The sequence below is a fragment of the Mus caroli genome, unplaced genomic scaffold (genome assembly GCF_978045245.1).
Source record: "Mus caroli unplaced genomic scaffold, Mus_caroli_1 scaffold_13, whole genome shotgun sequence".
NCBI lineage: Eukaryota > Metazoa > Chordata > Mammalia > Rodentia > Muridae > Mus > Mus caroli.
In genome coordinates this window covers 50,071,576-50,099,016 of record NW_028227268.1, presented here as the reverse complement: position 1 = coordinate 50,099,016, position 27,441 = coordinate 50,071,576, and the positions used below count along the sequence as shown (strand labels likewise).

Genomic DNA, 27,441 nt, shown 5'->3' with positions numbered 1-27,441 from the left:
CTTTAGTTGTTCGTACATGACTCAGACCTCAGGGTAGTTATATGCACATTAGTCAGACCTAGGCAAGGGAAGCCACTCTTGCCTCTTCCTCAGTGATTACCAGAAATGCCCATCCTGGTATGTCACTCTTCCATCTCGCTGGAAATGCCTGGCTTAAATGATATTTGGATGAGGCCTTGTCAGTCTCTGGAGAAACTTAGAAGCAAGAAAATGTCTATGATTACATTTGTATTCATTCACAGGATTGGTTGCTCATCTGATGACCTTGGAGAGGATGATCCTATTGGCTGGTTTGAGCTAGAAGAAGAGTGGGATGAAGCAGATGTCAAGTTACAACAGTGCAGAGTTGCTAAAGTAAGCAGTAGCCAGGTTGTCCTTCGCTCATTTACCTGCTTTCCCCTTCTACAAACATTGCTAACTGCACTAGCCCTTGAGCCAACACTGGGATGTTAGAGGGGTTGGGAGAGACAGATGTGATATGACTATGACAGAGGGAGGTTTAACCCACCCTGGGGTTTACCAGAGAAGACTTCATCTGAAAGAGAGTGTGAAATTATGCCAAGTGCTGGAAGTGGATTGGACCATAATCTTTAGTTTGGTTGAGATGTGTCAGAAAGGCACACTGCGGTAAGTAGTACCCAGGCATAGATGCAAGAGGAATGTGTTTGTTCCCCCAGTTCTGGGAGTAGTAACTGCCTGGCCATGTCATTTATTTTTCTTAAGAATAAATCTTAGAATAAGTAAGAAAAGTCAGAACTCTCTTCAGAGTTCACACACAGTACGTGCTCAATGCATATCTATGCATTTGAATAATAAATTTCAGAAAGGCCTTTATTACTAGTGAGTTGCTCAGTAGGTAAAGACACTTGCTGCCAAGCCCAGGACCTGAGTTTGATCCCTGGGACCAACATAGAAGGAGAGAACTAACTCCTTCAGTTTGTCCTTTCACCTCTACAAGCACACTGTGAGATACATGTGGCCACATGTATAAAATAAATAACTACAATGTAAAACTGGAAATAAGACAGCAAGACTGTTATGAGAGGAACTTTCCCTTTAGGGAGCAGTTTGCCCCAAGCTTAACTTTGGCAACACTTGGATTTATTTGCACAGAGTAGAGCATAGCACAGAGTAGAGCATAGCACAGAGAAGAGCATAGCACAGAGTAGAGCATAGCACAGAGAAGAGCAGAGCACAGAGTAGAGCATAGCACAGAGAAGAGCAGAGCACAGAGCAGAGCAGAGCACAGAGCAGAGCAGAGCACAGAGTAGAGCAGAGCACAGAGCAGAGCAGAGCACAGAGCAGAGCAGAGCACAGAGTAGAGCATAGCACAGAGCAGAGCATAGCACAGAGCAGAGCATAGCACAGAATAGAGCATAGCACAGAGTAGAGCAGAGCACAGAACAGAGCAGAGCAGAGCACAGAGCAGAGCAGAGCATAGCGCAGAGCATAGCACTTAGCAGAGCATAGCACAGAGTAGAGCATAGCACAGAGAAGAGCATAGCACAGAGCAGAGCATAGCACAGAGCAGAGCATAGCACTTAGCAGAGCATAGCGCAGAGCAGAGCAGAGCACAGAGCAGAGCAGAGTAGAGCAGAGCACAGAGCAGAGCAGAGCACAGAGCAGAGCAGAGCACAGAGTAGAGCATAGCACAGAGCAGAGCAGAGCACAGAGCAGAGCATAGCACAGAATAGAGCATAGCACAGAGTAGAGCAGAGCACAGAACAGAGCAGAGCAGAGCACAGAGCAGAGCAGAGCATAGCGCAGAGCATAGCACTTAGCAGAGCATAGCACTTAGCAGAGCATAGCACAGAGCAGAGCATAGCACAGAGAAGAGCATAGCACAGAGCAGAGCATAGCACAGAGCAGAGCATAGCACTTAGCAGAGCATAGCGCAGAGCAGAGCAGAGCACAAAGCAGAGCAGAGCACAGAGCAGAGCAGAGCAGAGTAGAGCAGAGCACAGAGCAGAGCAGAGCACAGAGCAGAGCAGAGCACAGAGCAGAGCAGAGCACAGAGCAGAGCATAGCACAGAGCAGAGCATAGCACAGAATAGAGCAGAGCACAGAGTAGAGCAGAGCACAGAACAGAGCAGAGCAGAGCACAGAGCAGAGCAGAGCACAGAGCAGAGCATAGCACAGAATAGAGCATAGCACAGAGTAGAGCAGAGCACAGAACAGAGCAGAGCAGAGCACAGAGCAGAGCAGAGCATAGCGCAGAGCATAGCACTTAGCAGAGCATAGCACAGAGCAGAGCATAGCACAGAGAAGAGCATAGCACAGAGCAGAGCATAGCACTTAGCAGAGCATAGCGCAGAGCAGAGCAGAGCACAGAGCAGAGCAGAGCACAGAGCAGAGCAGAGCAGAGCACAGAGCAGAGCAGAGCAGAGAGCAGAGCATAGCGTTGCTTCCAGTGCGTGACTTGCATGTGCTGCTTGGATCACTGAAGTGATTTCTTAGGGCACTTTTCATCAAATATATGGTTTTTGTCTTAAAAAGCAAACATACTTCTCTCACTCGTGTCTGGAATTTTGCCTTTCAGAAGGCCACTGTTCTTGGTATGACCCTAACAAAACCTGACTTATTCTGTATTTTGTCTTTTTTTCTGTTGGCCGAAGATACTGAATTTATTCTGTGTTCCAAGTACTGGGCATGATGATGCTTTATAAAATGTTTGTTAAAACCAAGAAGAACTTTCCTAAAAAGGCCTTTCAGTGTTCTTTCATTGTACTTAGGGATTCCAAGTCCTTCTCTTTTATCCTTTCTAGTTCTTGATGGTGAAGTTCCTCTGCACCCGCCAGGAGTCAGCTGAACGGTTGGGCGTGCAAGGCTTGAGCATCAGTGGGTACCACCGGCCTGGAAGGGCAGAAGCGGAACAAAGCATCCTCTATGCCCACTGTAGAAGGGACACAGAGAATATTCATGGGGCCACCCTGCTTCTTAGGACTCTGCAGTTCATCCAGCAGCTTGCCCATGACCTGGTAGGTTTCTTCCATTATTATACAACACTCCCCTAGGAGAAGTGACTGACAGTGTCAAGGGAAGTGGGTGACCTTTGAGACTTAGCCCCTCTTGAAGTGATGGCACTATTGATGAATATAGCAGATATTTTACTGCACGATAATACAAAAAGGATGGAGAGAGTGGACTTTGGCATCAGTCTGTGGAATACCACATGGTGTGTGGCCATTGTTGTAAGGTCCCCTGGAGTAGACCTGCAGGCACATGGTACTGTCCCTACTTGTGCTTGCCCAGGGTTGGCAAACACAGCAGCATCATGAGATCTTTCTTTAAGTCTTAAAATTACTTCTCCTATCTGGAGGGGAGTTTCATTTACTAAAGTGACTAAACTATCAGGATTTTAATTTTAAATATTTGGGGTTTGATGCTGACTTTTACAGTTACTAGTAAATCATTGTATCAGTTCACTCAAGGGAGTCGTACTGCCATCACTGTGGAGTACTTCAGGGAAAAACTTGTGTGTGTATAGCAGTGTCCACCCTTAGCTTTCTTTTCTCTTCATTGCACAAGAAGCTATTGAGCCAGTGCACAGATGGTGTTTGGGTCTCTGTTCACTAAGAACTCTTATCACAGCAAAAAAGAAGAGAGGCCTAGCGGTAGTAGCTAGGTTACAACAGATGTGCAGCTCACATGTAGGGAAGTCAGGATAATGCTGGGCACCATTATCATGTAAAGCTAGGCTGATGTTTAAGAAGTCAGAGAGCCTCTGTGGCCACGTGTGTATTACATACATTTGCATGCATGTGTGCACATATAGACACAAAGACACACATACATAGATACACACAAAGATACATTACAGACACAAACATATACATATACACAGACACACACATGCACCTAGGCACACATGTACATAGAAACACAGATACACATACACGCACATTTCTGAGTTGTATGAAAATTTCACTCAGGTGGGTCATCTCACTTCTTAACCATAGCAAGTAAATGATACATCTCAATATTTCTCTAAATATATTTTTTAATTTTACTTTTTTTCTTGTCTTTATCAATTTTTAGGTGCAGCAAAAGGAAGGTGGCTTAAAATATAAGTCTTTCCTGGACTTTGCAGGTCTTGATTTGCAGATCTTCTGGAAGTTTTACAGTAAATTAAAGCAAAAGTAGGTCAGAACTTGTTATAAAGTGACAATCATAAGCAAAGCTGAAATAGATATTTTTTTCCTTCTAAACTTTTTTTTCTTGTATGTATTCTTCTGATTTGAAAGATTCGATTATTGAAAATGGCCCTCAAATTTCTATAACATTTTTAGGAAGCATTTTTCAACCATTTCCTTATTGACTGTCCTCACAGCTGATAGGATAAACAGGTTAGACATTATGGTTTTGTAGGTTGAACATCTCTAATTCAAAATTACAAAATTGAAAAATGTTTTTATGCCACAAGTGGAAAATTCCACATCTCACTTCATATCACAAATCACAGTCAAAATGCAAGCTGAGCTAAAAATACTGTATGGCTGGGAATAGTTATCCAGCCACAGACACAGTGCTTACTTAGTCTGCGCAGGCCCTGGCTTCAGTCTCTAGTAACATAGTGCTTGTAAGCATGCACAAGGCCCTGGCTTCAGTCTCTAGTAACATAGTGCTTGTAAGCATGCACAAGGCCCTGGCTTCAGTCCCCAGCACTGAAAAAAAAATTGTACGCAAAGCAAATGAGTTTCATATTTAAAAAATTATCCATTTGTTTATTTATGTGTTTGTATGAGTTTATGCTCATGTATGTGGGTATGTGGACCTATGTGTATATAGAGGCCAGAAGAGAACATTGGATATCCCATTTTCTTAGCTAGGCTAGAAGCCAGTAAGCCCCAGAAATCCTCTTGTCTTTTGTGCCCACCACCACCACCACCACACACACACCTTAGAGCTGGGTTACTGTATTCACAGGTATGCCTAGCTTGTTACAAGGGCACTGGGACCTGAATGCCAGTTCTTATGATTCTGGAGCAAGCCATCTCTCTAACTCCATGAATTTCATGTTTAAGCTTGGACCCTGACTCCCAAGAGAGCCTTCTTCTCTCTCCTGTCCATTTCCCCTCCCCTCTGATGCATGCATGCATGTGCAAATATTCCAGAATCAGGAAAAAAGTTTCAAAGTTTAAGACTCTTTTGTTCTGATCACAGCCTTTTAAGTGAAGGACATGTTTAGTCTCCGCATTTTACAGGTGAAGTAACAAAATCAGAAATATGCCTCCTTCCCCAGTGGGCATTCAGACGGGGTCTGTTTCCAGGTGTCTGGCAGTGTTCCTTGTATTCCTTCCAGCTTCCTCTGGCTTGGTGTTCCTTTACTGAGCCTGCTCTCTTGAGGGAGGGTAAACGGTACCTGCTGTTCTGCTCTGATGGTCTTTGTCCTCTGCAGCCGAAGGGAAGAATGTATCTGTGCACAGACCCTTCTGCTGAAGCTCCTGCAGAGCTGCTTCTCAGTGCTGCAGGGTGACCCACAAGCTGCCTCAGAGGAAGAGAAACCTACAGCGCAGCGCTCTGAGAGAATACAGGCTGCCAAGGAGCTCTACACACACTTATGTAATGGTAGGTGCTGGGGTGTGCCTTGAATGTGACTTTGCACTGGTGACTATAAGCCAATTGACTATAGAAGTATGAAGGTCTAGTGATTATGTGAGCCAGAAATAGATTGGCGCTGTGGGACATGAACCTGCTTTTCTGCCTCCCTTCCTCTGTTCCTTTTCTTTCTTTTTTTCCTTAAGAATGGGTCTCATGTATCCCAACTTGCCTCTGGCTCACTTAAGTGGTTGAGAATAATCTTCCTGTTTCTACCTCCTGGGTAATGAAATTATAAGCAATAGGAATTCTAGGAATAGGAATTATAACACAATACTCAGGGTTTTTAAAGTTTTTTTATTCACTTTACATCCTGGTCACAGCTTCCCTTCTCTCCTCCCCTCCCAGTCCCTCCCTCTCACCTCACCTTCCCCCACCCACCCCTTCTCAGAAAAGGTGAGACCTCTATGAGTATCATTTAGCTTTGACGTATCAAATTGCAGTAAGACTAGGCACATCTTCTTCTATTGAGGCTAGACTAGGCAGCCCAGTTAGGGGAAAGGGATCCAGAGGCAGGCAATGTAGTCAGAGGCATCCCCTGCTCCTGATTTAGGAGTCTCGTGTGAAGACCCAGCTGCACAACTGTTACATGTGTGCAGAGGGCCTAGGTCCATCCCATGCATGCTCTCTGGTTGGCGGCCCGGTCTCTATGAGTCCTTATGGACCCAGGTTAGTTGATTCTGTAGGTTTTCTTGTGGTATCCTTGTCCCCTCTTCCATAGGATTCCCCAAGCTCTGCTTAGTGTTTGGCTTTCAGTCCCTGCATCTGTTTCCATCAGTTGCTGGGTAGACCTCTCAGATGACAGTTATGCTAGGCTCCTGTCTGCAAGTACAGCAGAGTCTCAGTAACAGTGTCAGGGGTGAGCTCCCTCTCATGGCATGAGTGTTTCAAGTTGGGCCAGTCATTGGTTGGCCCAGCCCTCAAGTTCTGCTCCATCTTTTATCCCTGCACATCTTGTAGGTAGGACAGTTTATGAATCTAAGGTTTTGTGGCTGGGTTGGTGTCCCATTCTATCCATTGGAAGTCTTGCTGGTTACAGGAGATGGCCTGTTCAGGGTCCATAATCCCTCATTGCTAGGAGTCTTATCTAGGGTCACCCTCATGGATTCCTGGGAGTTTCCATTGTCCTAGATTTCTAGTTCATCCCAGAGATTCCCCCAACCCCTAGCCCACTGCCAATCTAGTTGTTTCCCTGTACTTTCTCCCTCCATCCTCCCCCCACCTCATCCCTCCTATTTTCATTCCCACTCCCTCCCTGACACAGTCCCCTGCCTCCACTGTCCACTCTCCCATGTCTAATCTATTTCCCCTTCTCAGTGAGATTCAAGTGTCCCCCTTGGGCCCTCCTTGTTACTTAGCTTCTTTGGGACTGTGCATTGCAGCATAGATACCCTGACCTTTATGACTAATATCCACTCAGAAGTTAGTGCATACCATGTTTCTTTTTCCGGGTCTGGGTTACCTTACTCAGGATGATCTTTTTCTTGTTCACAAAACTCATTTTTATATAGTCCTGGGCCTCAAACCCAGAGCTTCACAAATGCTAGGCAAGCACTCTGCCATCTGATTTATATTCCTGTCACAACAGGAGAATTTTTGATACCTTTTGGATTACTGTTTTGAGTTGAGGGTTTGTTCTTATACAGCTCACTTCCTCCTAGTTTTAGATACAGTTCTATTTTATTGAGGGTAATTACTTTCACACTTTTCAACCTCAATGCCATTCAAGACTCTGGATGAGGCCCTTAGAGAGAGAAAGACTATAATAACAGTTGAGGATGAAGCACATGCCATATCTGAGAACCTTTTAAGTCTTTATCTCAAGTGTGTCTCAAGAGAACAGAGAAATCAAGATATAAAAACTTGTTTTAGTCATATGTCAATAAAAACTAACTTGCCTATACTGCTAAACCTATACAAAGAAATTGTCTGCTCTGGTATAAAGGACAAGTGGGGAGTAGTGATGTGCAACCAGGTTAGTTAAGGAAGAGAAGGAAGGTGCTAGAGCTGATCCATTGTTCTTTCTCACTAGTGGTAGATAGACCTAATGGAAATTCCATGCCCATGGAGATCCTAAAACAAGAAGTGAGAAACACTCTTCTCAATGGGGCTGCCATCTTCTTTCCTGATCGACAGACCCGGAGAAACCAGCTCTTCACCATGATGGTAATTATGTACTGAAAGTGTGGATTCCATGACTGAGTTAGTCTTTATCTTCTCTAAACACATGACAGCATTTTCTGATGTGTTCACTATATGCAGAGCTTTGTGTGAGATTTTAAAGGACAGGCACTGTGCTCAATTTGGATTTCACAGTTTATTCTCTTGCTTAGTCACAGTGTAGTTTCCACTCTTATGACTTGCCCACAATCGAATTCTTATCTTTTCTTTCTCAAATTATGAGAAAAATTTAAAGGAACAACATAGTGAATCCTCATCACCTAACTTTGACCGTGGCACACTCAGGCTAATCTTGAGGTATATCTGTGATATACCTCACTTACTTTTCAGTATACACACCCACGCAGTGTCATTTTGAAGTAAATCCCTGACCAATTTTATTCATAACTATCTCAGTATATGACTGAAGAAAATCTAATGAGGTTTGACTCCTCAGCTGGTTCTTCTTACCCTCGTAGGGCCCCCCAGATTCAGTACCAGGGTAGAAGGTGCTTTTCATAGTTAAAAGCACTATAGTGTCAAACGGAACATTTTATACCAAATACTCTTGCATTTATTTGCTGGAAGCATTCATCAGGTAGCTGAATGAATTACTTTTGTTTTTGTCGTCGTCGTCATTGTCGTTAGCATGTGCCCCACGTGAAACATAGAAGGCATTTGGCCACTTGAATGGTGTTAGTGTCTTTTAGCAAAGCAGCCTTGTTTCTTTCTCTCTGTTCATCCCTTCAGAGAGGGATTAGGTTGGGTGTTTTTGTTTTTTGTTTTGTTTTATTTTTTCACTTTACACCATCATGAATTAAAAGCACTGCTAATTTTTATGTTGCTAAACAATTCTCTCATAAGGCAACTGTGTTCATTGTGACCATCTCTTATCTTCCCAACTGTACTGTACCAAGCAGAGGCCTAGGTCTTAAATCCTCTGGAATCTCCCTTAGTGCCTTACATAGAAATTGGTGTTTAGGATCACTATTAAGCCATAACATTTCCTTCCTTGTTCATCCCCAAGATCACACATGAATATCAACATTGTAACATAAGCATTCCAAAATTTGAAAGTCCTGCAGTCTTTAAAAATCCAGTCTCTTTAAAATATTTAGTCTCTTTTAAAATCCAGAGTCTTTGTAAATTCCAAAATCTGTTTAAAAATTCAAAGTCAACTATGGGCTCCTAAAAAATCAAAAATAAGTTAAATACTTTTTTGTACTTCAAGAGGGAAGAACCAGGGCACAGTCACCATCACAGCAAACAAACCCAAATTCCAAGTGTATAAATAGCCCAATGTCTGATACTGGGATTCACTCACAATCTTCCAGGCTCCTCCACAGAGCTCGGGTCACGTCTCTGGCTCTGTCCTCTGCAGCACACACAGCTTGTCTCCTAGGCTCAGGCTGACTCCACTCCATACTTGTTGCTGTTCTTGGCAGTCATCCCATGGTACTGCCATCTCTAAAATGCTAGGGTCTCTTGCTGCAACTGGACTGCACTTTTCACCAATAGCCTCTGCTGGTCCCTCTTCATCTGGTGTTAAGCCTCAGCTTCTCTCCATAATTCCTTCAGTTCTGGCCTTCAGCTGCTACTGAGTCTGTTCCTTCTCCAATAACCTTTCTTGGCCTCTCAAAGTACCAAGCCTTGGTTGCTTTTCATGACTTCTTTATGCCTTCAAAACCAGTACCACCTGGATGATTCTTATATATTACCAAGTTCAGCTGCCATTTCAAGGTACAACTTGGCCCCCTCTGGAACACAGCTTCTGTGTGCTGACTTTTGAGGAAATACTTCCGCAGAAGATTTTACCCCAATGATCCTAGTCTTTTCTTAATCACTACTAATTTCTTAGCTCTAGCTGACCAGCATTAATTGTCCCAGGAAAGCAAAGGTTTCACTTCAGTGGTCTGGTCTCTTGGTAATCACAGCTGATTCTTCAGCCCTTGCTGACTGGAACCATACATTTTTTTTTTAACAATTTATTTATTATTATACATAAGTACACTGTAGCTGACTTCAGAGGCATCAGAAGAGGGCATCAGATCTCATTACGGGTGGTTGTGAGCCACCATGTGGTTGCTGGGATTTGAAATCAGGACCTTTGGAAAAGCAGTCAGTGTTCTTACCTGCTGAGCCATCGCACCAGTCCCCGGAACCACAAATTCTTAACTCAAAATATTCAACATCCCCAATAGAGTCTTTGAGTGACTCTCAAACTTCTCACTGGAATGTCACAAGCCAGTCCTCCATCATCTGCATGTCTTTCAACACTCTTATCTTCCAAGCTCCCCTGAACAGCTCACCAAGCTTTGAACACTCAACGACTTTTTTAGCCCAGAGTTCCAAAGTCCCTTCTACAATCCTCCCCAAACAACATAGTCAGGTCCATCACAGCAATACCCCACTATCCTGGTACCAATAGGTCTTAGGGTTTCTATTGCTGTGCTGAAACACCATGACCAAAGAACTTGGGAAGAAAGGAGTTTATTTGGCTTACAGTTCCACATTGTTGTTTATCTTGAAGGAAGTCCAGACAGGAATTCAAACAGGGCAGGAACCTAGAGACAGGAGCTGATGCAGAGGTCTTGAAGGTGTGCTGCTTACTGGCTTAGTTGGATGCTTTGAGATGGTCCAGTGGGTGGTGGTATTCTGTGGTATTCTGTATGGCTCTAAGGTCTCAAGAATGTTATGGAGTTGATTTTCTAAATGTACAGTTTCTGGTTTCCTAGAAGAGTGTCACTGAGAATGAACGCAAGCAGTCTCTGCAACTCACTTTCCATTCACTCTGCACATATTTTAGGTAAGTTTACTTTTCTTTATTTGTCAAATACCTTGGATTTTTGAAAAATTATTTGTTGTTGTTGTTGTTATTATTATTATTATCATATCCATATCTTCTCATGTCTTTTGGAATTGTGCTTTCTCTGCTAATCTAAAAAGCTTTAGTTTCTGAAGTTTTTCCTAGGTTTAAGAGTGACTAGAATAGTGATGTACTTGAAGTCACAGTCATTATAAAAACAGTTAGTTATATTTGGATCCACTGTGGATCCCTTCTGAGTGCTTTGGTTTCTAAGGTAATTTTAAAGGTAAAAACTGTAATTTAAGGAGGATCAGGTCTTATATTTAAATCTATAAATGTAACTACTTAAAAACTAACTACAAAACAGCATAGTGGCACATGCCTATAATTCCAGCATTCAGGCAGTGGAGACAGAAGAATCTCTGAGAGTTTAAGGCCAGCCCAGGTTACATACATAGTGCGTTCAGGTCTGCCTAGGTTACATAGAAAAACCCTGTCTCAAAACAAAAACAAAAAGAAAAAAAAAAGACCTGGGAAGAACTGAGAAGATAGCTCACTTGGCAAAGTACTTACCTTGCACTTTAAAGACTTGAGCTCAATCCCCAGACTCCACATTAAAAACAAAAACAACAACAACAGCAAAACAGAAATGGTGATGTGACATGTAATCCCAGTGCTGGGAGGCAGAGAAAGGGAAATCCCTAGGGCTTGCTGGCTAGCCAGCCAACTTTGCACATCCCTGGCCAATGAGAGACCCTTTCTCAAGCAAACAAAGTGGGCAGTACCTGAGGAACAGTTCACAAGGTTATCTTCTAACCTCCACATACATGTACACACACACACCCCCACAGCCACACACATACACACCCACACATACACACAGACACACACACACATACCTGCAAAATAGCACAGAATAGTGATTTGCAGAAAGAAGATAGGCAGGAGCTGGGAGGACTTGGAGAGTTGTTGGTGTCAAAGATGCTAGTGGATTTGCATAGAAAGGACAGCACAACCCGTCTTTCTGACCCTTGACATTGAAATCTGTCTATATTCTTTTTGGGACCTTCAAGGTAGAAAACATGAAAATCCCCAGCCTGTACCCATATGTTGACACGTTTGTGTCCTTTCAGTGATAAGGATCCAGGAGGCCTTCTGCTTTTACCTGAGAAGAGTGACCTGGCCACCATGAACACCAGTGAAGTCCTGGCTGTCATGAACACCCTCCTCTCTGTTGCTGCTCGAGAGGTACCTAGTGACAGTGATCTGTCTGTGGTCTTTCTGTCCTGCTTTCAGGAGTGTGGTTATGCCAGTCACCATGTCTTCCTTGTAGCCCTCATTTGCAATATGAGTACACTTTGATATTGGCTGCCTCACCTGTGCACAGAGGTTTCCAGCCAGCCCCTGCAAACAAATTAAGAGATTTTTGTTTACCTTAGCAAGGACTGAAAACAAAAGAGTGCTAAGACTTCTGTGAACAGAGGGATGGACATCAAGTGCCCAGTAGTATTGGTCAGTGAGCCCAGCAAGATCTGATTTGTTTGTTTGTTTGTTTGTTTGTTTGTTTCGAGACAGAGTTTCTATGTGTAGCCCTGGCTGTCCTGGAACTCACTCTGTAGACTAGGCTGGCCTCAAACTCAGAAATTCACCTGCCTTTGCCTCCCAAGTGCTGGGATTAAAGGTGTGTGCCACCACTGCCCGGCTAAGATCTGATTTTTTTGTTTTGTTTTGTTTTCTGAAAACTTCTTTGATTTTTTTTTTTTTTAATTAAGATCAGTTCATGAATTTTCAGCCCTATCAACTCTGACACTATAATCTCTTTATCTTGTGATGGTAGTAATTTATATGTTGTGCTTCTTAGAATGTAGCCCATGCTGCTACCAAATAAGTCTTGCCTGACAGAAGTTTGGTTTCCAGGTCCCACCCAATGCTGTTCATTCAAATCCCTAGGGAGAGGCTCTGAGAAAGCCTCCTTGGCTCACTCTAGTAACCCAAGGTTTCCAGGAGCTCTTATAGTGGGAGAATCGTCTAAGCCCCAGCCTGGAGGTGTTTGGAAATGTGGTCTTCAGAATGACTCATATTATATCTTGTGGTTGAGCTTAGTGTCTTTATTTAGGTTTGCTTGTTTGTTTGTTTGTTTTAATTCATTGTTTTTGATGTTTTTGGTTTTTAATGCAGTCTCATCTAACCCAGACTAGCTTACCGAGAATGACTTCAAATTTGTGAGTCTTCTGCTTCCACCTCCTGTGTGCTTTGATTATAGGTGGCATGTGACGGCACACTCAATGTATGCACTTCTGGGGATGAAATGCAGGGCTTCATGTGTGTTAGGCAACTGATATGTGAACTGAGCAACATCCTAGCCTTTATCTCCTCCAGTTGTTAGTGCTTTCCTGTTACTAATTTGTTTTTAAAACCATCTACAGTAGTAAACTAATAGGCAGTTCCCTTCTCTTGTAGCCCTTACTGAGCATGTAGTCTAACTGAGTCACCAGTAGTCCCAGCTTCACTGAGGCTGACCACTGTCTAACTACCATGTCTTCAAACTAATTCATTTCTGTCTTTATAGTCAGTCTGTTTTTGAGATTGTGCTGTCATTTTTCTGGACTCACTCTTCTGCTGTCCCTGAATCTTCCTTATAAGCTTACTCAAACTACTTGTTACCAATGTGTGCTGTCCACCTTGGGTGGCTACTGCTCACTTAGTGTCCACCTTAGTGTCCACCTCTGTCCATCCTGTATGTTCCTCAGATGTGAGTCTTTAAACTCTTGCCCTCCCCAGTCCTGCTGAGATGGAGAACTTCAGGGATTCTACCAGGCTTCACTTTGCTGATTGTGCTTCCCGTGGGAGGAATTACTAAATGTTGGAGCCAGGACTAAGAGCTGGGCTGTCTTGTCCTCTTTTCAAAAGATCACACTTGTTGTAAGCTGTAGCTAGAGAAATGAGGTGGCATTTTTGCCAAAGAAATCCCTGTAAGCCTTAGCACTTGGAGATCAGTGCTTACCCAATGTCAGCCCTCACACATCTGAGCTCACACAGATGGAGTTGGATTACACTGAGCCTTTTAGGGAGAGATCAATCAGCTGCTATCATAGTTCCCTGAGATATTGGTGATTATACAAGAGTGGTAGAGTTGGATTAGTAAAAGTGGTCAGAACTAATTACCTGAAGTTTTCTTCTAAGTCTGTTAATTCACCTGTATCCACTGGATGCCTGCTGTGTACAAGGCCCTGAGCCAGGCATAAGGGATATGGTAATAGAGGACCCCAGTGGAGAGGAGAAGACATGCCATCAGACTCACTATGCAGTCATGCTGTCAGTGCATGGGCATGTGGGAGAGGCTGGGAAAGACACCTAGCCCTATCTAGAGGAGCTTGGAAGGCGCTTTGGAGAAGGTGATGCTAGAGGCAGGGAGAGACAAAATCTAGAGACGATGGTGACAGTGTAGGCAGAAGGGGCCTGTGACAGATACATGAGGAGCACAGGTGCTTGAAGAGAGGAATGGCAGTGTGTGAACTTCAGGTGAAGCCAAGCTGCACACTCTAAGAAGGAGTCAGTGCTGGGGCTGTAAGATATAACACACTATGGTAGTTGAAGCTATGGCTGGACAGCTTTATGGGCAACTGGAGGACTTCTGCAAAGAAAAGGCAGTTGCAAGAGCAGGAAGGAGTCATGGGCAGGATTTCAAGAGAGCTGCAGATCAAGGAGGAGGAAAAGTGAGGGCACGAGTGAACAAAATGTCTGAGGGGCGGGAGAAGCTGTGCCCTCTAGGTGATAACTGGTACCTCTGAGTATCCCCAGAAGCAACAGAATGAGAGACTGAAGCAAAACCACAATAAATAAGGCACTTTTACATTTTTTAATTTTATTTTTTTATTGTATGAGTGTGAGTATTTTCCCTGGATGTATGTATTGTTCATGACATGCATGCCTGGTGCACTTGGAGGTCCAAAGAGGATATTGGGGGCAGGTATTGGTGCCACACACCTTTAATCCCAGTACTTGGGAGGTAGAGGCAGTCAGATCTCTGAGTTTGAGACCAGCCTGGTCTCCATAGTGAGTTCTAGAACAGCCAATCTACATAGAGAAACCCTGTTACAAAAATAAAAACAAAAACAAAAGCGTATCGGATTCCTCAGAACTGGAGTTACGGATGATTGTACTGAACCTAGGTCCTTTGCGAGAGCAACAAGCAATCTCAACCACTGAACCAACTCAGCTTCCCATCCGTTACAAAGAGTAGACACACGTGTGCTGGCTCGGGAGGCAGAGGTAGGTGAGCTCTGAGTCTGATCAAGCCTAATCTACAGATGAGTTTCAGGCTATCCAGGGCTACACAGAGAAACCATATCTTGAAAAACCAAAATAAATAAATAAACAAACAAATCGGCCTCATGCTCTGGCCGGTCTGAAACTGCCAGAAATACACCTACCTCTGCCTCCTTAGTGCCAGAATTAAAAGTGGGTACAGAAATTCCCAGCTATAAAAGGTATCTTTTAGAACGAGGAGAATGGATGGATGGATGGATAGATGGATGGAACACACACACACACACACACACACACCTCTATTTAAGACTGGTCTGACTGAAGTCAAGGCTCCCTGCCAGTAGCTCTTTGATGGCTTAGTTTTCTCTCTCCTCTCTAAATGGAGCCAACATAATTTCATTTGGGTTCCCTGGTTTCCTTTCTATCCTTGTTATTTTTATATAGAGTGTTTGCTTTGCCTTACAGAATCATATGCATGCAATCCTCTGTGACATATTTGCTTTAGTGAGCATTGGTTTTGAGATTCATTAATGTTGATATATGTGCTCTTTCATTTGTGTCCAATGGCTTTTATGACATGTCGTCATTTATGTTTTACTTTAGAAAAATAAATGGTTTGGTTCTAGCTTGGTGAAGTTGATTCCATAATGGTGCCAACATAAATACACTTTTGATCTTATGTATAAGACTTTATCTCTAGAGGTCAGGTGACCCCCCTTCAAAGTTTCAAGAACAGAGATGGTGGTTAGACAGTCCATAGAAAGATGAAGTTATTTTAGGGTAGAAGAAATTTGATCAAAAAACCCAGGAAGAGCCACAAAGAGAAGATATGAAGATCTAAGAGCAGGAAGAGATCTGCAGTGGGAAGGGTCCTTGGGGTGCAGAAACAGATGGCCTATGGAGGAAAACTGTGTGGAGAGGGGCGTTCTTATAAAGCAATCTTTCTTGCTTTGCTACTGGGTTGACTATTCGCTATATCCATGGTTTGGGGTTTGTTTGTTTGTTTGTTTGTTTGTTTCTAGCGACAGTCACTCTGGCAGAGATGTCTCTGAATATTCTTGTCTGGACACTCTGTCTGCTTTCTTGCAGTGTGAGTTGTTGATGCTCAATCGGGCCAATGGGGCAGTTGGTTCCGTACTCTTCTCCCTGTTCTGGTCTGTGCAAGGAAGCCTGCTCTCCTGGTGCTTCCTGCAGCTCAAGAGCACAGATGCTGCAGCCAAAGAGCTCGCCATGGATCTTATTGAAAAATGTGAGTGTCAGCAATCCATGACCACAGACAGGTTTCTGAATTTGACCTGGCAAGAATGCTCTTCCTCAGTAACTCATGTACTCATGTGTCAGGTATGCATGGGGCTTTCTGTGTCACAGCCTTCTTAGCAGGGCTGATTTTGTCCTTTTTCTTCTTTAATACAGAGTTTCACTACTATCCCAGGCAGACCTCAGACTCACAGTTTTCTGCCTTAGGCCCATAGTGCTGGATTACAGGCATGTGCCTCCATGACTGGCATAGCTTCACTTAGAGAAATGTTATCTCCATTTCTCTGAAAAGTAACAGGAACAAAGGCATAACTCACTTTAATATCAACCTTTACTGACATCTGGACTGTTATCTCTCTCAGAAGCATTTGCCTGACGTCTAACAATCTCGTCTGATGCAGAACCCCTAGCTTCTGTATCCCTCTAGAGCAGTGGTTTCCAACTGACCTAATGCTGTAACACTTTACTATAGTTCCTCATGTCCTGGTGATCCCAACCATAAAATTATTGTTATTTCTACTTCATAACTGTAATTTTGCTACTGTTATAAATGGTAACATAAATATGTGTTTTCCAATGGTCTTAACTGACCATAGGTCGAAAACCACTGCTCTATAGCTTCATTTTTGATGACAATTAAGCAACTGATGTTTTTCCTATATCAAGTATTAACTTCTCCCTTTGTTTTTTGGTAGATGTGGGGCAGTTTCTGGCAAGCATGAGAGTGATTTTGGAGTCCCTTTTGTCACAGTATAGTGGAAAGACCATAGTAGAAAAATTATGCAATTCAGTGTTTTCCATGGCAGCTCGTCAACTGGTAAGAGAAAATGGGGGCTGTTTGTAATTAGCAGAGAGGGGTGTTTAGCCCAGAGATAGTCTGAAGTGTATACTAAGCCCTCTATTCATTCCCCTGCAGGTCATCTTCCTGCTAGACTTCTGCACTTTAGACGTGTCCCACTGCACACTCCTAAGAGAGTTCAGCACCCTCACAGAGCTGTTGAAGAAGCTGTGCAGTGACCCTGAAGGAGGCCTGAGCAAGGTGACTCAAGGTGGCCCTTGAACCTGATTTTCCTCTCCTGGGAGAGGGTGACTGTAGATCAGTTCTTCCAACAAGGGTAGTAAGTGCTGACCCTTGTTGATTTGTCAGCATCAGCATCAGAAATCAGACCCAAAGGAAGCTATGCAACTAATAGCATATGAAATTACATAAAGTTCATAGCAGTGAATACTCAGCTGAAGTCTAGACGGCTTCAAAGACAAATTAGATTTGGAAGTCTCTTCTTTATTTTTCAGTATACAATGTTCTTAATGGTCTGCAGTCCACAACAGCCCTGTGGCAATAGAAAAGACATATTCATTTAGTAGGTTTAAAAGAGTCAGAGAAGAGGGCAGAAGTCTCAGATATGCCATAGTCCCAAATAAGAATGTTAAACCTATCGAAACTCTCAAATTCAGGGACTTTGTTGCTTTTGTTTTTGTTCTTTTCTCCACTGAAAGGTCATACTGTAATCATTTGTAAGAAATGGTTCTATCCTAGCTAAAGACAGAAGGTGGTCACAGAGCCTCTGGAATATGGTAAAAGTAGGTGTGTGCTGTATGGAGTGGTGAACAGGTCTCGGTGTCTGTATGGACTGCAAGGTCAAGCCTGTTAGCCCTGCACAGTGGTCTTTCAGAGCTATTAGAGCCCATGCTCCCACAGCTCTGAGAAGCAGTCTGTTGTACCAGCTGGGAGAGAGTGATTTGAGCAGTTTTCTCTGACTCCTTTGTCTTCCTAGTTGGATGTGGAGACCTGGCAGCAGGAGCAGCCTGTGGTATTGCATACCTGGACCAAGGAATCCACCCACAACTATGAAAATAACTGCCATGAAGTGTCTGTCTTTGTTAGCCCAGGGGCAACTTATTTTGAGGTGGAATTTGATGAGAGGTGTGAGACTGAGAAAAGGTGAGACGCATGGATTCCTTTCTCAAGCAACAGGGGGTCAGAAACAAGCAAAGGAAGTAATGGGAGCTGTGTCTTCACAGGTACGATTATTTGGAATTTACTGACTCTCGAGGTGGGAAGACACGCTATGACACCAAAGTTGGGACTTATAAATGGCCCAAGGTGAGTGGCATTCCCAGAAGGAATTGAAGTACCCCCTTTGGTAGTTTTTCTCCTTTTGTTAGTCCTTGGAACAGTAGAACTGTCATTCTTGACCAGTGGAGCTAGGAAAAGGGCCCAGAATCCAGCTCCCAGTTAGTTTTGCTTGGTCTCTGGGCAGGAGGTTGGGAGCAGAGACCTACATGAGCATGGTCACTGGCTGGGAAGGTTGCCGACAGGTGGTCACTCAAGGTTTGCCAAGCTCAGTAGCCATGTTCTCCTCATTTTGCTTCTTTATGAATGCAGTTATGAATTTTGGGGCTTAGTTGCACCTTTGTACATTTGTCCTTTAGTAGTTTAGACTTCTGGAAATAGAGACCCCTTTGTAAATGTTTTAAATTTCAAGTTGCTTGCTGACAATTGAGGTGCAGCCCCCTGCCATCTCTTTGACCACATGACTTCCTTTGTCTCTAGAAAGTGACCTTTAAGGATGGCCCTCGGCTGCAGTTCCTCTTTCATTCTGACAGCAGTAACAATGAGTGGGGCTACAAGTTCACTGTCACTGCCTATGGTCTGCCTGATGTTGCTGTGTCTTGGGGTTTGGACTTGCAACTCCTTGTCTCCCGACTGATGGGGCGCCTTGCTTCCCAGTGCATGGCACTCAAGTCAGTGCATCGTAAGTCCACAGCCCTGTCTCCTTCCTTCTTCAGAACCACTTTAAAGAGCAAGGTGGAACTCTTATAGGCGGTCCTCACATAGTGACAGAGCAAAGCATTGACAACATTCCCTGTCAGTTTCTACTACACACTTGACACCATTGTCTGGAAGGTTCTTGACTTAGGCTCCAGCCCTCATCACAGAGGTGCCACTCAGTCCTCGGTCCATGGAGGACAAGTGGGCAAGAAGCCAGGTTTTAGCAAGCATGGTGATGTTTATTTTGTAAATAGATTTAGGTATACTCCAACCAGAACAGCGATATAGGATCAAATAACTTTGTGCCCTGTAAGTGAATATTTATGTTGTCTGCAGATACAGAAATAATGGCTTTGTCTTAAAATAATTTAACTTGTTATTAAGCTCATCAAAGATTTGGAATAAATCTTTATAAGACTTACAGAACAAATTTTTCTGTTTGCAGGCCTGGTGATTCACACCTTAAATTCCAGCACTCAGGAGGTAGAGACAGGTGGATCTCTTGAGTTTGAGGTCAGCCTGGTCTACATATCGAGTTCAAGGACATATAATGAGATTCTGTCTCAGGAAATCTTTTTCTATTTTATTATCTTTTTAATATCTTTCATAAGTTTTCCCATTGTAAAAGTAAAATGTCATAGAAAAATGACATATTGGAAAACAAACAAACCCAGAACAATAAAAACCTCTCTCTCCTCACACCTGAATATGACTGTGCTCAGTGCCTTTATACCTACTTAGACTTTGCTTCTGTGTTTAATTATGCCTAGGATGAATGTTTAATTACGTTGTGTGAAAACAACTGTATAAATGGTGAGTGTTTTTCTATGATTAGTATTCCTACCTGGCCCCAGCAGGCCAGGGAGGTGGTTCACACTACATTTCCCACTTAGCAAGCACACAAGTCTCTGCTGTGCTCCCGGCAGTGAGGACTTACTCTCAGGCTGAGCCTCGGTGTGTGCTCATGAGGTGGCTCAGTTCCATTCTCAGAGGTATAGGGGAATTTCCTCCATTTTTTTTTCTAAAAGTTTCTTTGTCAACTCACAGGTTTTTTTTTTTGTATTAAGACCAGAACTCTCATGAGCTGCCCTTTCTCTACAGAGTTAGGCAGTAACATGGCAATATCCCAGGCAAAACTGACTTCAGTCCTGAACTCTCCATTGTGGAAACCTGTCTTCAGGCATCAGATTTGTCCAGAGTTGGAATTGGAAGCAAGCTGGCCCACTCACTCACACAAGGATGGGAAGGAGGTATTTACTGTTCTGACACTGTTGTATTTGGGTGGGGGTTTGTGCCCCGGATCCACTGCCTTAAGTTATAAATATCTGTGGGCTGCCAGCTCCTCGAGGCCGAAGCTGCAATTGTTATTTTTATCCTAACTGGTCAACAGGGACCTGAATACAATCTGTGTCTGGAAGTGTAGAATGAATGACTGTTGAAATATCGTCTGTGTTCAGTGACTCTCTCTCAGTCTTCCCTCACAGACAGGGGGCTTTGCTTCTAGTGCCTGCAGGGTCACACTTTAGATGACTGCTGTCTCCTGTCCTCCACTAAACAGTAGCACTTGGGTTAGGTGTATAGTATTTTTTATATGGAGCAGGTTTGTTCCCTGTCTCTACTCACTTCCCATTCCTCTTTTCCTCCTTCTTCTCCACTCTCTTTCTCCCTCCCAAGTTACCCCATGATTTATTTCCAAACCCAGTGGCTCTTCCTCTTCTAGTGTCCACACTCTCTTCTCTGTAAAATCTGCTGCCCACCCTTCAGGCCCAGTCCTCCTGTCTGTGATGGCTCAGTGTCTTTTCTCACTAACTGCTTTTGCTTTGTTGTCCTTTCCCGTCCTCTAAAGGGTTGGCTGTATTCAGGCTTCCTTTTCTGTCCCATACTCACCCAAAACTTCATCTTTTTAGTCCTTGACTACTGTCCCACCTGTGGGAATAATCCCATAATCCCTCTGGCACTTTCTTTTCCAGACTCTAGTCTTCTCTTATGGATTTCCATTTCTACACCCTGCCTCCAAAGTGTAAACTAGAATGTCTCCCCAGCAGAGTGTTCAGTGGTCATTATTTTCCCAGACCTCAACCACTGCTCCATAACCTTCTTCATTACTGCCCTGTTCTTGCCCTTCTATGCAGTCAGCTACAAGCCCTGTAGACTCTTCCTTATTATGTGCATCTCTGCGCTTCCCTCTGTCTCATCTTTATCCAAGCCCTCTCTTTGCACCTGCATTATTACATCCAGACATACCAAGGTTTTTTTTGTTTTCTTTTGTTTTTATTTCTAATCACTGCATTATCTTGTCATTCCACTGCCAAGCACCATTAATGGCTGGCTCCCCATTGCTCACAGGGTGAAGTCTAAACTCCTCAGTGTGACAGTCAAGGCTCTCTACAGTCTCCTTTCACCTTACCTATCTGACTCTAGTTCCCACCACTCCCCAGCTGAGACTTCAGGCCAGGTCAGTCTCCCCGCTGACTCTTAACCTCTGTGAATGGTTGTGTCTCAGGGCCAAGGCATCCCTTACTTTAGTGTCCATCCCTAAGCCTGTGTTCTTCAAGAGGCTTTTCTTAATTACTCTGACCTACCAGGAGCCCTGCGAATTCTCAGCACTGGGTTCCCCTCTAGGTATTTGGCACTGGGTGATCTTTTGCTTTATGGTAGTGATAGTTTTGATGCTCTTAGGTTTTATTTGTGTTTACTTTTTAAACCTGTACATCTGTCTGGTCTCCCAAATAGATTTAAGCTTCTTGAGAGCATGCACCCTGTTTTTACTTCTGCTTTGTCCTAGTAGGTGCTCATTGGACTTTTTTCTCCAAATGAATGTGTTAAATGTGATGGATTCTCTCTTGTTCCTAGGTCAAGAACATCCCTGATGATCCCTGCCGCCATTTTCTCCTTGATTTTGCCCAGTCAGAGCCTGCTCAGAACTTCTGTGGGCCATATTCAGAACTTTTCAAAGGATTCATACAGGCATGTAGAAAACAGGCCCCAAAGACAGATATAGTTGCTGGTTCCACTATTGATCAAGCTGTGAACGCCACCTTTGCCGCTCTGGTGTATCGCACTCCAGATTTATATGAGAAGCTGCAAAAATATGGTAACTCATATTACAGGGAATATGTTTGATCTGAAGGCTAATTACTAAAGTTTAAGAAGGCCCATCTAAGTGAGGATCTAGAAATATTTAAAGATATTAGCCCATATCTGTAACCTAACTTTGTTAGTTCTACTTTGCCAGTTAAGAGATTAATGGTTAAGCCAGGCGTGGTGGCGCACGCCTTTAATCCCAGCACTCGGGAGGCAGAGGCAGATGAATTTCTGAGTTCGAGGCCAGCCTGGTCTACAAAGTGAGTTCCTGGACAGCCAGAGCTATACAGAGAAACCCTGTCTCACAAATACAAAACAAAACAAACAAAAAACAAGAGAGAGAGAGAGAGAGAGAGAGAGAGAGAGAGAGAGAGAGAGAGAGAGATTGATTAATGGTTAATTTATAATTAGCTCTTAGCATCTTACAGTATGTGTCAGGTAACTATGATCTGCAAAATTAGCAGGTACTTTATCCACAATTCCCATTGAAAAGTGCCAAGAAATTTAATTGAAAGAAAACATAGTTCATAGCCCCAGCTCCAGCATACTCAGACAGCCTTTCTCTACTTCTTTTCATCATTGTCCACAAGGAGGGAGGGCCTCTACATCTTTATACAGAGAAACGTGTCCTAAACCCTACAGAAAGCTGAGGTTTAGGTTTCCCTGGCAAGCACTCTGGCAGAGTTCATGGTCTTTTGAGTGCTGATACAGAAAGCAGGAGCAGATGCTTCCCATATTAGAGCATGTGCCTGCCTCTGCCCTGACACATGTCATGGTCACTGGAACCTGTGGGGCTCAGTCCTTTAGCTCTCGCTTTATTTCCCCTTTGCCAAAATAACTAAGTTACTCCTTAAGCCTTACGTATTTTTTAAAAATTACTCAAGTAAAACTATGTTAAGCCATGAATGATACATGGAAGTGTATATATATCTTTACTGAGCAATGGGTAAGCAGTTATCTGCATGTTTTGGGGAAAGAAATTCTGTGTTTTTATAGTAAGGAAGCTGAACCATTTTTGTTACTCAAGGGACTTTTTAATTAGAGGGATGAAGACCCCATGAGTCAAAAGCTAAACACAGAAGATGTTAAGATGGGAGAGTGTTCATATCATGTATCTACCTCATATGTGTTTGCAATAAGAACCGTTTGATCAAGGAAGGGAACAAGAAATATCCTGGTATATACAGGTTATTTCTAGAATATCTTTCCTTGGTTGTTTTGGTTTTGAGATGCTAGGGATCAAGCACAGGCCCTTGTAATGCGAGGCAGTCACTCTGTATACTGAGCTGTATCCCTAGCCTTCCTTACCAGTTTGAAAGGGGCAAGTTTTGTCTTAGTTCTTTCTACAACCGTCTTTTTTCTTTTTTAAAGACAGGATCTCACTCCATAGTCCTGGCTGGCCTGAAACTTTCTATAGGTCAGGCTGGCCTCAAACTCACAGAGATCTGCCTGCCCCTGCAGTTATTACTATTCCTGGTCCTTGGCTACTGTCTTTATGATACAAACATCACACCTAGGAACCATTTAAAAGTTCTTCAAAACTGAACTACATTGAAAATGGTCTTTGTAACTGTTTTCCTCATTGTTGTGTACAAATTGTGTTATTACTAGTCTTTTTGAGTTGCCTTAATTCCATGATACCATGCTGTGACCCCTTCTGAGTCAGGAAAACAGCATGAGGGCCAAGACCATGTCTTTTTCCCAGCAGTACACCCCCGCTGCCTGATGGAGAGCCTGCTTTACTCTCATGTAGGATATTAGCCTTTGGTTTTGATGAGAAGAAGCAAATTTAAGAGATTTTTTTTTAATTTGGGGGGGTGGTATTTTGATAATTAGAAAAATTATATACATTCTTATAGATACTTACAAAGTAAAGAAAAATTAAAGTAATATGAACTACAGTCTTATCTCATAGTACCTCTTCAAATATTTTTCTGCATATCTACCTAGCCTTAAATATATTCATGTGTGTATATATTTAACCATCCATGCTTTAAAGGTAGTCTTTTAAATATAAGATCATTTTGTTTCATAAACCGCTTCCCATGTCAGAGTGTATTTTTGTAACTCTTGCCCAAGCTGGCTGGCTACCTGAGGAAGCCTCTCATCTCTTCCCCCCTAATTCTGGGGTCATCATGTTTACATAGACATACACACTTTTTATGTTGGTGTTGGAGATCCAAAGTTCCTATACTAGTGTAATTGTTCTTACTCACTGAGCCATCTGCCCAGTCACATGTCAAAGATTTTTGTTTGTTTTGTTTTTTGAGATAGGACGTCTCTCTGTAGCCCTAGCTGTCCTGAACTCCCTCTGTTGACCAGACTGGCCTTGAACTCACAGAGATCTGCCTGCCTCTGATTTTTGAGTTCTGGGATTAAAGGCATGCACCACCACCACTCAGCTGAGTTTTCTAAATTTAATTTTAGTATTAAAGTTTTTTTTTTTTAACTTTTGGTATACTTTGTCTTATTTTTCTGCATTTGTGCACTTAACTACTACTGTTGTTTCAGAAATTATTAGTTTGGGTGAGATTAGATTGAAATGACACAGAGGATGCAGTAGGCATTGTGCCTTTCCTCTTTTGCCATCCCCAGTGTGTGTCAGGGGAGGTGAGGCTCAGAAGCTTATGTGCCAGTAGCCCATGTGCCAGCTAAATGTAATCCCTTCCTTTCTTCTTTCCCTAGTTAACAGCGGTGGCAAGATAGCCCTGACTGAGGAGTTCTCTCAGGTGTATTCCCTGGCAGATGGGATTCGAATATGGATGGTAAGACTTTCCTTCCCATGAAGTTGGGACATGCCTTAGATTTTCCCACTGTAATAAACTAACTTCAGAGTCATGAATAGATTCAAATTTAGAGTCCTTAGATCATAATTTAATAAGTGTTGAAAATGCTGAGTAACTCTTTATAACTCTAAAGACTGCTTCTGGGTACTGTGCCTGTTTCAGGGAGAGGAAAGACCCTTGGCATATTGCAGAATTGGTTCTGCAACAGTAACATGGAAGAACGAAATGTCTCTTGGTTGGTTGTGTGTGCTTTCTTGTGGTGCGGGCATGCGTGTGTGCGTGCATGTTTGAGACAGGGATTCCTGTAGCCCTGGATGGCCTCAAATTCCCTATATAGCTGAGGCTGGCATTGAACTTCTAATCCTTCTGCCTGCCACCACTCAAGAATATCTACAGAAGAAACAAAGCACTTCTAATTAAAATGGAAAGGCAAAGAGTATCTGAGAAAGTCACCTACCACAAATAGTTCTGTTTAAAAGGGTTTAGCAGTTGACTAGATATGTTGTAGATTGTATTTCTGGTATAACCTAAGACTGCTGACATCTGGACAAGATGCTCTTGTTCTCTTTTAAGACTGTAGGCATGCATCAGATATGCTTTTTTTTTTTTTTAAGTCTTTTGTGTGTGTGAGTGTGTGTGTGTGACCCTTGCTGGGGCTGGTCCTTAATACCCTTCTCTGGAAAGGTGTATCACTTGGGAGTGTTGTTGTATTCAGGTTAGAATAGACTTCAGATTTTTGTCTGACCTTTGCAGCAAACTAGATATGCAACCCTAGTAAAACCCCACTATACGATTTGTCTATACTATTGGCTTTAAAGAAAGGCCCCTCCAACAGCAGTGTTCTAGTTATTTGTGTAGTTGTGAGGTTCTAAGGATTAAATGTAGGACCTCACACCTGCCATTGAGCTATGGTTCTCTAGTCCTCAATTTTTAAAATAATGAAATCACAGAGATTTCTTTCGGATACCACATAGTGATGAAGGTTTCGTTTACTTCAGAGTCTCTTAAAGAAGAACAGCTCGGACCTGTGTCTGTGTGGGGGGTTGCTAGGATGTCCTCCACTGTCTCAGCACCATGCGCCTTTGAAGTAGCTTTCTGTGGCTGCACTTTCTACTCTGACAGCTTAATTGTGTGGCTTCTGTCATCTTCCCAGTTAGAGATGAAGCAGAAGTCCTTGCTGAGCCTGGGGAATGAGTCAGAAGAAAAACGTGGTTTGGAAGCTGCAGAGGTGAACCCAGAGAGCCTGGGTGAGTGTACCAGTAACAGCTACCACAGCTGGGCCATTGCGTTTCCTTTCTGAACCTGGGAGCAGGTGCTTCACCTGCCGCCAGGTTATCTTAATTGAGCTTTGTTAACCTAGGGAAGTCAGAAGGGATATGGAGCAGATGCCAGAGATGAGTTATTATTCACCCACATGTTTCAATTGAAGCATCTTCGTAATGGCTTCTCTTTTAGGAAATATTAAGTGCTTTTTAAGCTATATCTTGTTATATTTTTAAAATGTGTGCACATTAACTAGCCATGGAAATGAAATAATTATTAATTTTTAAAATACTATTATGGCTGTGATAATTTTAAAGATTGTTTTAAAATAATATGTGCACCTGCATGTGGGTATGTGCACAAATGCAGTGCCTATAACATGTGTCAGGGCCTCTGGAACTAGTTACAGGAAGTTATAAGCTGCCTGATGTGTATCTGAAAGCCAGACTCTGGTCCTCTGCAGGAACAGTGTGAACTCTCAACCACTGAGACATCTCTCCAGCCTGGTCGTACTGTGCTTTAAAGCCCTAGTGTTACGAAATATTTACAGATGAATGGGCAGTGCCTGGAAGCTGTTGGAAACCACTGGGGAGAAGGGAGTAGGGGACCAGGCTGGCTGAGAGTTAACAGCTGATTACTGAGGCTGAGCATTGGGCATGTGGCAGGTCCTTCTACTACACTATCTCTATCTGTGTTTGAATCAATCATTCCTATACAAACTTTTGAAAGGGCAAAATCCTGATTTGTACTGTAAGATAAGACCTTATCTTAAGATAAGGTTCTGTCAGTAGATGCACATGTTACAGCATTTATGAAGGCTTTTCTTGCCATAAATCATGAAGTTTAAATAGATCATTTTTTTCTCCAAAAGTAGATTGTAAGTTTAACTTTGATTTTTTCTTGTTTTGCTTCATTTGTTTTCATTTAGCAAAAGAATGTATTCAAAAAAGTCTGTTATTACTGAAATTTTTGCCCATGAGCAAAAGTTCAAAAGAAAACTGTGACAAGTTGGTACCTGTTGATGAAACTGATCATCTCCAGCCACTTGATAGACGCCAGAGGACAAGCTCTGTGGTGGAAGAACATTTCCAGGGTTCAGGATCTCCTACAGAAGCAGCCACCCCAGCTGCAGGTGACAGGAGTCCTGGCTTAGAGATCCAGCCAAAGCTACTACCTAGCAGTGGCCCCTCTGTTGCAGAAGTGTCCACAGCTGAAGAGCCCTCATCACCATCCACACCCACCCGGCGGCCTCCCTTCACCCGAGGGCGACTCCGGCTGCTCTCTTTCAGATCCATGGAGGAGACCAGGCCAGTCCCCACAGTCAAGGAGAAATACCCGGTGCTGAAGGATGTCATGGACTTCATTAAAGACCAGTCACTCTCACACGAGAGGTGAGCCAGTCATTTTCTTCCAGAACTTTCCCTTCTCAAGTCTTAGGTACCCAG

The 27,441-nt window shown here is 43.1% G+C and overlaps 1 protein-coding gene across 3 annotated transcripts in view; it reads left to right on the top strand.

Annotated features, from left to right (window-relative positions):
• Zzef1 (zinc finger ZZ-type and EF-hand domain containing 1) overlaps positions 1-27,441 on the top strand; it is a 130,897-nt gene that overhangs the window by 51,533 nt on the left and 51,923 nt on the right. For 2 of the 3 annotated variants that reach the window (XM_029484135.2, XM_021176147.3), the window contains exons 12-29: positions 243-354; positions 2,766-2,978; positions 4,039-4,139; positions 5,399-5,568; positions 7,631-7,764; positions 10,494-10,564; positions 11,698-11,812; positions 15,923-16,082; positions 16,786-16,907; positions 17,007-17,129; positions 17,866-18,032; positions 18,113-18,194; positions 18,645-18,846; positions 19,965-20,113; positions 21,717-21,957; positions 24,633-24,712; positions 25,887-25,980; positions 26,925-27,387. In XM_029484135.2, the coding sequence (XP_029339995.1) occupies positions 243-354; positions 2,766-2,978; positions 4,039-4,139; positions 5,399-5,568; positions 7,631-7,764; positions 10,494-10,564; positions 11,698-11,812; positions 15,923-16,082; positions 16,786-16,907; positions 17,007-17,129; positions 17,866-18,032; positions 18,113-18,194; positions 18,645-18,846; positions 19,965-20,113; positions 21,717-21,957; positions 24,633-24,712; positions 25,887-25,980; positions 26,925-27,387 (2,799 nt within the window). The remainder of the gene's footprint in view (positions 1-242; positions 355-2,765; positions 2,979-4,038; positions 4,140-5,398; positions 5,569-7,630; positions 7,765-10,493; positions 10,565-11,697; positions 11,813-15,922; positions 16,083-16,785; positions 16,908-17,006; positions 17,130-17,865; positions 18,033-18,112; positions 18,195-18,644; positions 18,847-19,964; positions 20,114-21,716; positions 21,958-24,632; positions 24,713-25,886; positions 25,981-26,924; positions 27,388-27,441) is intronic. The other variant, XM_029484134.2, reaches the window with a different exon arrangement.